The 12,692-nt window shown below is 34.8% G+C and overlaps 1 protein-coding gene across 4 annotated transcripts in view; it reads left to right on the forward strand.

Annotated features, from left to right (window-relative positions):
• LOC106872996 (mediator of RNA polymerase II transcription subunit 15) overlaps positions 1 to 12,692 on the forward strand; it is an 84,455-nt gene that overhangs the window by 43,165 nt on the left and 28,598 nt on the right. For 3 of the 4 annotated variants that reach the window (XM_014920190.2, XM_014920193.2, XM_014920192.2), the window contains one exon: positions 2,211 to 2,243. The exons of the other annotated variant lie outside the window; for it this stretch is intronic. In XM_014920190.2, coding sequence (XP_014775676.1) covers positions 2,211 to 2,243 — 33 coding nt within the window. The remainder of the gene's footprint in view (positions 1 to 2,210; positions 2,244 to 12,692) is intronic. 4 annotated transcript variants of the gene reach the window in all.

Consider the following 12,692-nt stretch of genomic DNA (forward strand, 5'->3'; position numbering starts at 1 on the left):
GACTGGCTTGTGCGGGTGGCACATAAAAGACACCATTTCGAGCGTGGCCGTTTTCGTGCGGGTGACACATAAAAGCACCCACTACACTCTCTGAGTGGTTGGCGTTAGGAAGGGCATCCAGCTGTAGAAACTCTGCCAAATTAGACTGGAGCCTGGTGTTGCCATCCGGTTTCACCAGTCCTCAGTCAAATCGTCCAACCCATGCTAGCATGGAAAGCGGACGTTAAACGATGATGATGATGATGATGATGATTGTATAATGCTGAGCACACATGAATGCAGACATGTATCCATAATTCCTTGTATATTGAAATTAATACTACATGAAGGTTGTGAAATGGCATAATCCTATGGAACTCACATGATTAAATAAATCTATCTTCTTCACTCATACCTTCTGGCTTTGTTTTTATGTACTTCTCAGAGAATAATTTTATTGATAATATTTTCTTGATTTTCAGTTACATGGATACTTAACATTACACTTCTTTGTAATTGATTATTATGTGGACTAATAGCCGAGTCTGTATGAGGAGCTTACTGTGATAGCTGCATGGTTTTCTGAATCCGTCATATACACACACACGCACACACACATATTTATACATATGCATGATTACCCATTTGTGATGAGAATTTTTTTAAAACTCTGAATCCCATATTTTTGTTTGAAAGATACAATATTTACATCTATACTAAATTTTGATCACTTTCATCTCTGATCATTGCCGGGTGTCTACCTTTTGGATTTGTACATAATACTAAGGTGGATTCAAACTAGGAACCTCTATTTCTAAACTAAAGATGGTAACACCCTTGTCCACTATGTCACTAACACAAATCTGCTATTAGTTTAGAAATGAAGGTTCCATGACCAAATTCAGTTTGATACTATTTAGAGATTCAAGAATAAGACACTTGCTGAGAGTTGGAGATTAAGGTAATTGAAACATAGTCTAGCTGTAAAACTGAAAAAAATAGATGGAAATCACATTTGTTGATTCATATTGATTTGCGTACCATTATGTAAATGACCATTATATTTCTATTTTAGACAGGAACATTTTTTTAAGCTTGGCTATCTCATTTAACCCTTTTGTTACCATATCAATATTGAAATACACCACATTTGTTTAATTCAATTTTGAAAATATTGAAGAATTTAGTAAAATAACTGTCACTATTAAGCTTGTGAACTGACAGAATCATTAACATGCCAGGTGAAATGCTTAGTGACGTTTCATCTGTTTTCATGTTCCAAGTTCAAATTCTGCCAAGGCTAACTTTGCTTTTCATCATTTCAGGGTTAATGAAATAAGTACTAGTCTAGCACTGGGGTTGATGTAATCAACTTATTCCCTCCCCCAAACTTGCTGGCGTTGTGCCAAAATTTGAAATCATTATTAAGCTGGTGTTTGGAACATGATATGAAATTCTGATAGGTTTTTAATTTAGATCACTTTACAACTGAATTTGTTTCATAGGCAGAAGGGTAGTTTCAAGTGAGTTGGTATCAAAAGGGTTAAACTTCATAAGTCTTACTCACTGAACGAGTTTTCAAATATTAATTCTATGTAATTTGAGGCTATAATTCTGCTTGCCCAAGAATGTATCACTAATTTCCTTCAGACCCTCAAAAGTAAAATCTATAGCATCTTTCATGATGCTATGGGATTATGAGTTTCTCTTTTTGTCTGTTTTATTTTTATGTATTTAAACTTTATATTTTATAAAAAGGTGTTGTAATAAATGAAATCAAAGGGGAAATGTATAAACAATAAGCTGTTGATGTTGTTAATATTTTAAATGTCAAACGTAATCAAATAAAGTTTGGTTCTAATGTGAGATATGTGTTCATTACATTTGAAAGTTAAAACAGAAATTGCTAAATGGAAAGATCTATTTTATTTACATTCAATTTGTTTGTTTGTGTTACATATATAATAATAGCCCTGAATTACCGAAATAGTGTGTAATAGTCATATTTATTCAGTGACTGGTACTCACTCCTAAAACTGAAAACTGCTCAGATGTGATGAATGCAGCTTAACATGACCTGACACGACACATGTGACATTCTTTTGGATACTGACTCTAACTCCCACCACCCCTACATCTTGACCTAAACTAGTTTTAAGTTCACCTCTCCACTGATAAATTAGTGTTAGATCAGAGCACTTGGCTCAACTATTGATTTTCTTCTTCTGCAGAGCGTATGAAAGGATACCCTCAAAATTTTCCACGTGAGTAACGGAATATGAAATCTCAATTTTATTTCAAATGCCTACTATAGCTATGGGTTTCTGTTTATTTATTACATTTATTATATTTATTTATTTATTTTGGAGAGAGGAATATTTGATAATAATAATAATGATGATGATAATAATAATAATAATAATAAAGGGTTAGTGTTTTGCTATTTTTTAAATTACTTAATTTTGGATAAGAAAGTAACCATTTTTATATATACACTACTATTTAAATTGGTTTAAAATTTTTAGACTAAAAAACTGATACACAAACACACACACACACACATGTGCATTTATGTATACACACACACACACACACACACACACACACATATACAAATGTGTACATATATATTTATATGTCCAGTCCTCTTTCAATGAAACATTTTTGTAATCCTAAACTGAGTTGTGAAGGGGAAATAATAAAAAAATATTTGTTGCTGGCTGAAAAAATTCAATTATGTATATATATAATTTTATCCAGAACATTAAGTTCTATGGTGCTTCAAGATGAAACCAGACTATCATTTTCATATTGCAGTCGCATTGTATGTTCTCTTTATTTTTAGTGTTCTCTTGTTATTAAAACTAATGTTACCATTGTTGCAATGTTGTGAAATTGTCTTTGTTGCCCCAATATGGCAAGATAATGAAGTTAGCATTATTTTTTATTAATATTTGAGGGTGGCACATCACAGATTTTGTAGATTACTATACAAAATACTTTATAGTATTTAGCTGCATCCCTTTATATTCTGAGCTGAAATCCTGCCAAAGTTTACTTTGTCTTTCATCCATCCTGGATTGATAAACTGCCAGCCAGGTACTGAGTTCAATATAATTAACTGGTCCCTACCCCCAAAATTTCTGGCCTCATGCCTATTCTACGAAATTATTATTATTGTTATTGTTGTTACAATTTTGATTATTGTTGTTATTGCTATTATTATGATTGTCAACCTGGTGGATACAGTAATGTGGTGGTAAGTTTTTGGTGAACTCAGTGGTTTGGTTTCAATCCCTGATTGAAATTGAAGCAACTATGTCACTAATGCCTTTGGGAAAGGCATGAACTTTGTTTCTCATACCCTGCATTCTTAAGTCTTCAAGTTTAAGTGAAACATTATGCTTGTGGTGAGTGTTACAATGCAATGGTAAGTTCTTGACAAACCAAGTGTGCCATTCAGTTTTGATTCTAAATTTATACCATTTCACTTTATCTACATTGTTATGGAAGATATGAACTACTCAATTTCTCATCCTTCTCAAACATGTATATAAGAAACTAGATTACAAATTTGTGCATGGTTTCTTGAATGGCAACAAAAAGCTTCAAAATACCACACAAATTACACTTTATCTTTTCAGATTGCTATATTAAAAAAAAGAAACACCCCAAAAAAACTGTCTTTGGTCATAAGTCTGCTTGGTCAAATTATGCCTGAGGCCAAACAACAACTTTTTATCATACCACTGAAGTAGCTGGTCTTGAGCAAAGAACCAGCGATCCATATGGATTGATGGTATCTACCAATTGCCTCTTTTCAAAAATTACAGGCATCATGCCTAAATTAGAAACCATTATTTTGAAGGTGATGGATTGGCCAAAACATTAGTGCATTGAACAAAATGCTTTTCAGTATTTGTTTGTCAATAAAAAAGATACTTAGCAGCAATACTTCCTGCTCTCTACATTCTGAATTCAAACTCTACTGAGGTCAACTTTGCCTTTCATCCTTTTGGGCTTGATATATTCAATCTAACTCTCCTGCTAAGTTTACTGACCTTGTGCCAATATTTGAAACCATCATCATTATAAGAGATGAATTATAAGAATCACTAGCATGTCATAAAAATGTCTTGCATTATTTGATTTGGCTCTTTGCATTCTGAGTTCAGACCCTGCCAACATCAACTTTGCCTTTCATCCTTTTAGGATTGATAAAATAAAGTAATAGTTATAGACTGGAAGTTGATTTCATTGACTAGAAATTTAATACCCTGATCCAATGCAAAAAGATTATATAAAGAGCAGAATGCCCGTCTAAATGTCTTGCAGTATTCACTTATGTCCCCTTACATTTCTAGTTAAGTTTTTGTTGAAGTTGACTTCACCATTCATACCTTCTGGTGTTGTTTAAGTTAGGTGCTAGTTGTATACTTGTGTTGATTTCATTAACTGTAACCATTCTTTAAAATGTGTGATCTTTTACTGATATCAGAAGTCATTATTATTACTATTAGAGTTACAACCTTGTTTTAACTAATCAATCAAAACTGAAAGGCATCATTCAACTAAAATAACCAAACTTCAAATTTATGTTAAAAATGTTAATGTTAATAATAATAATAATGATAATAATAATAATAATAATAATAATACTTTTTTTTCTAATTTTGGAACAGTCAGCAATTTTAACAGGGGGCATTTAGTTGATACCATTGACCCTAATACTTGATTGTACTTTATTTTATTGACCCCTAAAAGGACAAAAGGCAAAGTTGACCTCAGCTGGATTTGAACTCGGAACATAGAGAGCTGGAACAAATACTGCAAAGCATTTTGTTCAAGGCTGTAATATTTCTGCCACCTATAATAATTATTTTTAGGCCAGAAATTTTGGGTTGAGGGCATTAGTCAATTACCTCTTCTCCCAATCCCCCACCCTCCCATACATGACAAGTGCTTTACTTAACCAACCCAGAAAGAATAAAAAAGCAAAGTTGCACTCAGCAGTATTTGAACACAGAACTTTTTGCTTTTGGTTTAAATCCCACCAAGATCAACTTTGCTTTTCATCCTTCTGAGATGGATAAAATAAAGTACCAGCACCTGTTCCCTTCAAAATTGCTTAAGTCAGAAACCATTATTATTCGAGCTGGCAGAATTATTAGCACTCTGGTCGAAATGCTTAGTAGCATTTCACCCATCTTTATGTTCTGAGTTCAAATTCTGCCAAGGTGAACTTTACCTTTAATCTTTTTCAAGGCCAATAGAATAAGTACCAGTCATGCACTGGGGTCAGTGTAAATGATTCACCTGTCCCTTGAACTTGTTGACCTTGTGCCAAAGTTTGAAACCATTACGATTATTATTATTAAGGCATCTGAGCGTGATCATTGCCAGGGTCTCTGACTGGCTCCTATGCCGGCAGCACGTAAAAAGCACCATTCGAGCATGATTGTTACCAGCGTCGCCTTACTGGCACTTGTGCCGGTGGCATGTGAAAAACATATGAGCAAGGTCGTTGCCAGTGCTGCTGGACTGGCTCCTGTGCAGGTGGCATGTAAAAAACACCATTTGAGCGTGGTCATTGCCAGTACCATGTGACTGGCCCTCGTGCCAGTGGCACATAAAAGTACCCACTACACTCTCGGAGTGGTTGGCGTTAGGAAAGGCATCCAGATGTAGAAACTCTGCCAGATCAGATTGGAGCCTGGTGCAGCCATCTGGCTCGCCAGTCCTCAGTCAGACCGTCCAACCCCTGCCAGCATGGAAAGTGATGTTAAACAATGATGATGATGATAAGCTGGCAGAATCGTTAGCATGCCAGGTAAAATGCTTAGCAGTATTTCGTCTACCATTACATTCTGAGTTCAAATTCCGCCATGGTCAGTTTTACCTTTCATTCTTTCGGGGTCAATAAAATAAGTATCAGTTGAACACTGGAGTTGATGTAATTGACTCATCCCCTCCTCCAAAATTGCTGCCCTTGTGGCAAAAATTTGAAACCATTATTATTATTATTAAGGCAGCAAGCTGACAGAATTGTTAGCATGCCAGGTGAAATGCATTGCAGCATTTCATCTGCTACTATGTTCTGAGTTCAAATTCCACTGAGGTCAACTTTACTTTCATCCTTTTGGGTCGATAAATTATGTACCGAGGGATCAATGTAATCAACTAGTCCCTTCTCCCAAAATTCCAGGCCTTGTGCTTTTAGTAGAAAGGATTATTATTATTATTATGATTATTACTATTGTGAGCTGACAGAATTATTAGCATGCCAGACAAAATGCTGCTAAGCATTTTGTCTGTCTTTACATTCTGAATTCAAATTCCTGAGGTTAACTTTGCTTTTCATCCTTTCAGTGTCGATGGAGTAAGTACCTGTTAAATACTTGGGTCGATGTAATTGACTATCTCCCTCCCCCAAATTTCAGGCCTTGTGCCTATAGTAAAAGGAATTAATATTAAGTAATATTAAGTAACAAGCTAGCAGTAACAATCATTAGCACGCCAGACAAAATACATAGTGGCATTTTGTCTGTTTTCATGTATTAAGTTCAAATTCCTCTGAGGTCAACTTTGCCTTTCATCCTTTTGGGGTGTAAGAAAATAAGCACCAGTTGAGCACAGGTCGATGTAATCGACTTACCCCCTCCCCTAGAATTGCTGCCCTTTTGCCAAGATTTGAAACCATTATTATTATTATTATTAAGTAATGAGCTGGCAGAGTCATTAGCATACCAGACAAAATGAATTGTGGCATTTCTTGCAGCTTTACATTCCAAGTTCAAATTATGCTGAGATTGACTTTGCCTTTCACCCTTTCAGCTCGATAAAATAAGTACCAGTTGAGCACTGGAGTTTATTTAATCAACTAGCCTGCTCCCCTAAAATTTCAGATCTCGTGCCTATAGTAAAAATAATGATTAATAATGAAGGTTGGCAGAAATTATATTGTGCCTAACAAATGCTTTACCTTATTTAATTATATCCTTTTTTATGTGGTGACTGTGAATCCCTTTGCAGTTGACTTTACAGTCTCACAATTTTGCTGAAATAAGTATCAGTTAAGTATTGTAACCAATTAAATGGACTATTCATTGAATGCAACTTTGTGACAGTGGGCCAAAGTAAAAATCATTATTATTTTAGCTATTTTCTATTTTTAATTCTGCTTATACTTAAAAAAAAAAGAAAAAGTCATCTTTCCATAACTGTTTTCCTTCTCAATATACATGCACAATGTTCTTTTCTTTGAATTCCCTCAGAGTGGGAAAATAAAATTTGCATTTTCTATTTTTTAATCTCTTATTTTATTTTTGGTGTCTCTTTCAATTATCTGAAGAATACTGATATTTCATATTGCCAACTATTTTGTGTATCAAGAAATGTAACCAAAATCTCTGGGATAGGAGAAAGTTCAGAAAGCTAATTTTCTCTAATTGTCCATGATTGAACCATTTCAATATTTCCAATTATATTTATTACCATTTCAACTGGCATAAATCCAGTTCGATCATTCTTTGCTGACATTCAAAGCAACTCTGATCATAGGACTGTTTCAAATGAGGTAAAAGTATGTTTCTCATCAGTTTATATATATTTATTTTTATTACAGTTGAATTTTTTTCTTTGTGTCAATTAATTTGATGTAAAATCATTGTTGTGTCAGTTTAAAATTCAATTATTCCTAACTTAATACATTTAGAAAAAAATTATGACATTTTTATTTCTGTAATGGAGTAAAGGTAAAGATGCTTTTTAAAAGCACATACATGGTGATGAGGCAAAAATTATTTTTATTTTTTTACTTCACATAAAAAATATCTCTTTTCAGATGTGTTTTATTAACATCTGATGTCTGCCTTTTTTTCTATCTCTCTCTCATGAGTGTGCTTGTGGGTGTGTGTACATATATTAACTAACTAAAAGTTAATTAGAACTATGAAAAAAAATCTATTTGAAACATATATTTTCGTACAAGAGAGAATCTCAAAGCTATGAATCTGAAGATGTCTATTAGTATGGATATTGAAACATTTTACTAACCTTTTACCAAAAAAATATCAGGTTCTTTTTCTTATAGAGCAGCATTGGTTGAAGTAAAGGAAGAGATTGGCAAGAAATAAGCACTCATGACAAATTTCTTTATGATGATAACAATAAATCCAAAATATCTATGTGTACCATGTTTTGATTTTGACATGATTGTGTTTGTGTGTGTGTGTGTGTGTGTGTGTGTGTGTGTGTGTGTGTGTGTGTGTGTGTGTGTGTGTGTGTGTATTGTTTTCTCTCTTCTCTTTTAATACTGAAAATATCAAATGACTTCAACCAAGTCAATAATGAATTGTCCTGAAAATATCACTTGAATTATCATTACATTTTTATATATACAGATTAGATTAATCTATTCTTTTCTTTACTATTTTCTCTGTTAAGAAACAACTATTAAGTTAATTAAAAGCCTGTCAGAGGATAGTCAGAGTTTGCATTGACAAGTTCATCTAATAAAATTTTTAAAATTTCCAAGTGTCTTCTGCTATAGCCCTAGACTGACGAGTACTTTTGAGTGAATTTGGTAGACAGATGTATACAAAGCTGTGTGTGTATCTGTACATGTATATCATCATTTAACATTCTGTTCCATGCCGTCATGTGTTGGATGTATGGCAAGACCCAGTGGGTCCAAGGACTGCATTGTGCTTCAGTGTCTGCTTCGGCATGGTTTCTATGGCTGGATGCCCTTCCTAATGCCAACCACTTTACAATGTGTAGTGGGTGCTTTACTCATTCCACTGGCACTTGTGAAGTCACCATGCAGCTTGCAAGCCTACGAAACCTGGAGGTAGAGCAGGGTTGGTGGGATGGGGGGGGGGATTATTCTAGCAGATAAAAGATAAGGTGTAAGAGAAGGGGATGGAGCAAAGCAGGTTCCTGTTGAAGATGAGCTACATGACTACTTACGTTTGGGAGAGAGTGAGAAATTAATCAATTGTGGCTGTGAAGAGATAAATAGTGATAAGATGGCCAAGTGGCACCTTGAGGTATGAGGTATGCAGGGGACAGAAACTAGGAGTTTTGTATGGGGTGAGGGTTTTCAGGTGTGCAGGGGATGGGGAGCAAGAGATAGGGGATATATATTTATATATATACACACACACACACACACATAAATATATACAATACACTCATACATGTGGTGAGCTGTGGAATGTGATTCTTGTTGTTATTTCTTTGTCAACCAATCTTTGTGCTTTTGAAGGTGAATGAAATGTAAACTTCTTTACTTTAAAAACGTGTAAGAGTTTTTCCTTTACAGGAAGGGCATCCAGCTGTAATTCAATATTTACTTATCTCTCCCATGCTAGCATGAGGGGAAAAAACTACCTACAAGGCCATATGTGTGTGTCTTTATGTATGTCAAAGACAACAGAAATCCAAAGAGGATTCTACATGAATTAAAGATAACTATATAACAAATAGTTATATTTTACAAACTTAATGTTTTAGAAAAGAAATTCAGCTTACACTAAGTCAGTTCACAACTTCAGTAGCCTATGTAGGTTTATATATATCTCATTGCACTGCACATTGGGCAAATGTCTTCTTCTACAGCCCTGAGCTAACCAAAGCCTTCTGAGTGGGTTTGATAGTAGATGGAAACTAAGAAACAATCCTGTTGTATGTGTACACACACACACGTGGGTTTTGTGTATTTGTTTACATCTGTTGCTCACTTATATGAAAGTCATGACATTCGCATAGTCTTCTTGTTAGCATTTCTCTTGTCAATAAATGTTTGCATCATGCTTTCAAAACATTTTATTAACCTTTTACTGTTTATTCATTGCCAAAAAAATACCAGGTTCTTTTTCTTATAGAGCAGCATTGGTTGGAATATGAGATCCTCATATTCCAAGCTTGTTGGAATATGAGATCCTCTACTTGAAAAAGAGCATCCAGCTATGAAACAAATTTCTTAATAACATATTTGTCTAACCCAGGCTAATGTAGAAAATCATGCAAAAACAAATGAAAATATATATAAAAGATAAAGATAAATAGGTCTGTCATGAGCTTACAGGTTCATCAGGCTCAAGTTTGTCCAGTCGCCATTGCTTTTAAACACCTGAGAGAGTACAATACTCTGCCATTGAATGAGAAGCTAGTCTCCCACACCTGGTGCTTATACTCATTTTGTGTTGAGTAGACTGGGGCATGTGCATGCACAAACACACATGCATAACTGCAGACAGACATACAGAAAATGACTGAGAACATCCCTTGCAGTATTTAGTTAGGCTCATTTACTTCCTGAATTCACTTTCTTCTGAAGTTATTTATGCTTTTTTATTTTATGAATGTGAATAAAAGAAATACAGTTGATAATAAATGTGGGCATTACCGTGGTTAAAAAGTTTGGGATACAATCTCATAGTTCTGAGTTTGATCTCACTTCACAGTGCTTGTGAGTATAATTTGGTAGATAGTAAAATAGGATAATTGATACTTGGCCAAAAGGAAGCCTATCTCATTTTATGAATCATCACTCTCAATGAAATCTTGTGACCTAGAACTGGATGGTTAATGGTGATGTTGGAATTGGCTTGATTTCTAGATATGGCTTCTCAGTTAATCCTGTGTTGACATTTATTGGTGCTGCTGTTAATTCTGAGCTGACATTTAATTGTTGATGCTGCTGCTGCACTTAGAGATATCCTAAGTGGTATCCAATGAAAGGTGACTTGACTGATTGCTATGAAGTTGCTCACCATCACACTTCAACAACCTCTAGTCATCTGAAGTTATGCCAGATAGTATCTTCTACTATAACTTCGAGCTGACCAATGCATTGGGAGTAGAATTTGGTTGATGGAGACTGTATGTGTATCTCAGATATGAGACATATGACAAGTTGATAATTTTAGTGAAGATCCATTGTAAATTTTGTTATGCCTGATACAAGTTATATATGTATGTGTATATTTTCTTCAGTAGCCATGCAGGAGTAGTACAACTATCAGAGGTTTTTGTTTGATTATAACAGTGCAGTTTATTGTTCTATATTCTACTGACTGTCATTTTAACTGGTGATGTTGTGTTGAAAAAAAAATAAACACAAAGATGTCTGTGTGTATATTTAAAGAGAGAGAGAGAGAGAAAGATTTAAGATGGTTGTCTGCATAGTTTCAGTCTACCAAATTCCATTTGCTACAAAGTATTGGTCAACCTAAATCTATACAAGAAGATACTTCCCAATGTGCCATGTAGGGTACTGAATCTGGAACCATGTGTGTGTGAAGCAAACTTCTTAAAAGCACTGCTTACATACCTCCCCCCCTCCATATGTGTATATGTGTGTGTGTGTATATATATATATATATATATATATATATATATATATATATATATATAATGGATAGATAGATATTAAAATTGAGAATTATGGAAATATTATTTGCAGAGTTATGGCATAAGAAAATAGGAAATTGGAAACCTTTGGTATTATTTATTCACCATTACATGTGTTTCATAGTTACGATGAATTGTTATAATGGAATAATTAGATGTACTTCAATAGGAAACAGCTGGGATTTACTCTAACTACCTACAAGAGTGATAGATAATGTTCAATTTGTTGTGACTATATTTGCTTGTAAACAAACAAAACCTACAATATATGCAATTTAAATGTACACATTTGTATTTATATACCCATACACTTTATATACATATGTGTGTGTGTGTGTGTGCGTGTGCTGTTACTATTTTATATACTGACATGGACTAAAACATCTCTAAACTTTAACTGAAACACCATAAAAAAGAAGCATCTCATCAGAATTATTTCGTTACATATCATCATCAAGGCTCAGACAATGCACCTATCTTTTCTCCTCTTGTTGTCCTTGCTGTGTTTTACTCCCCCTCTTTAGAATATTACTCTTACTTGTTTCAGTCACTTGACTGTGGCCAAATCCACTCACAAGGCTTTGGTTGGCCCAAGGTTATAGTAGAAGACACTTGCCCAAGGTGCCACGCAGTGGGACTGAACCCGGAACCATGTGGTTTGTAAGCAAGCTACTTATTGACTCTGTAGAATTTTTTTCCCCACAAACATGGTTTTACAGATGTTTTAACTGAACAATTTGTATTAATCTCGTCAATTATGAAATATCTTCAAAAGTTAGAGCCTTGTTCTCCTGCCTAATATATGTCTTGGGAGGGTCAACTCAATATTTCCCACCAGCTAAAAAAAGAAACAAGTATCAGGACTTGGTTGAAAAGGTCCTTGTCAAGGGATAGCATGCAGCCTCATTTTCCACTGAAGTTGCTACCATGGCTTTCCAGATAGATTGGTGCTATTTCCTACAGAATATAAGTCTGGAATTCAGACAACTGAAGAAATTCACCGGGGAGATAGGCAGAACAGCTGAAACCAGCTCAAGGTAACTATGGTTCATCAGAGAATGCAAGTGGAGCCCTTTTACAGATGAAGAGTAGTTCAGTCCTCACTGCCTCACTCAGGTGATGTGTACAGGCTAAGGGAGCAAAACACTTGTGACCCTGAGACACCTGCTGGCAATATGGAAGGGTTTTCAGCATTCTGTTAGATATAGAAGAGTTTGTAAAACCTCTGAGTAACTCCTGCACAAGCCAAAGCATCTCTGATATTTATTTCACCTCTCTCTCTCTCTCTCTCTCTC

Source organism: Octopus bimaculoides, chromosome 3, assembly GCF_001194135.2.
Source record: "Octopus bimaculoides isolate UCB-OBI-ISO-001 chromosome 3, ASM119413v2, whole genome shotgun sequence".
Lineage (NCBI taxonomy): Eukaryota > Metazoa > Mollusca > Cephalopoda > Octopoda > Octopodidae > Octopus > Octopus bimaculoides.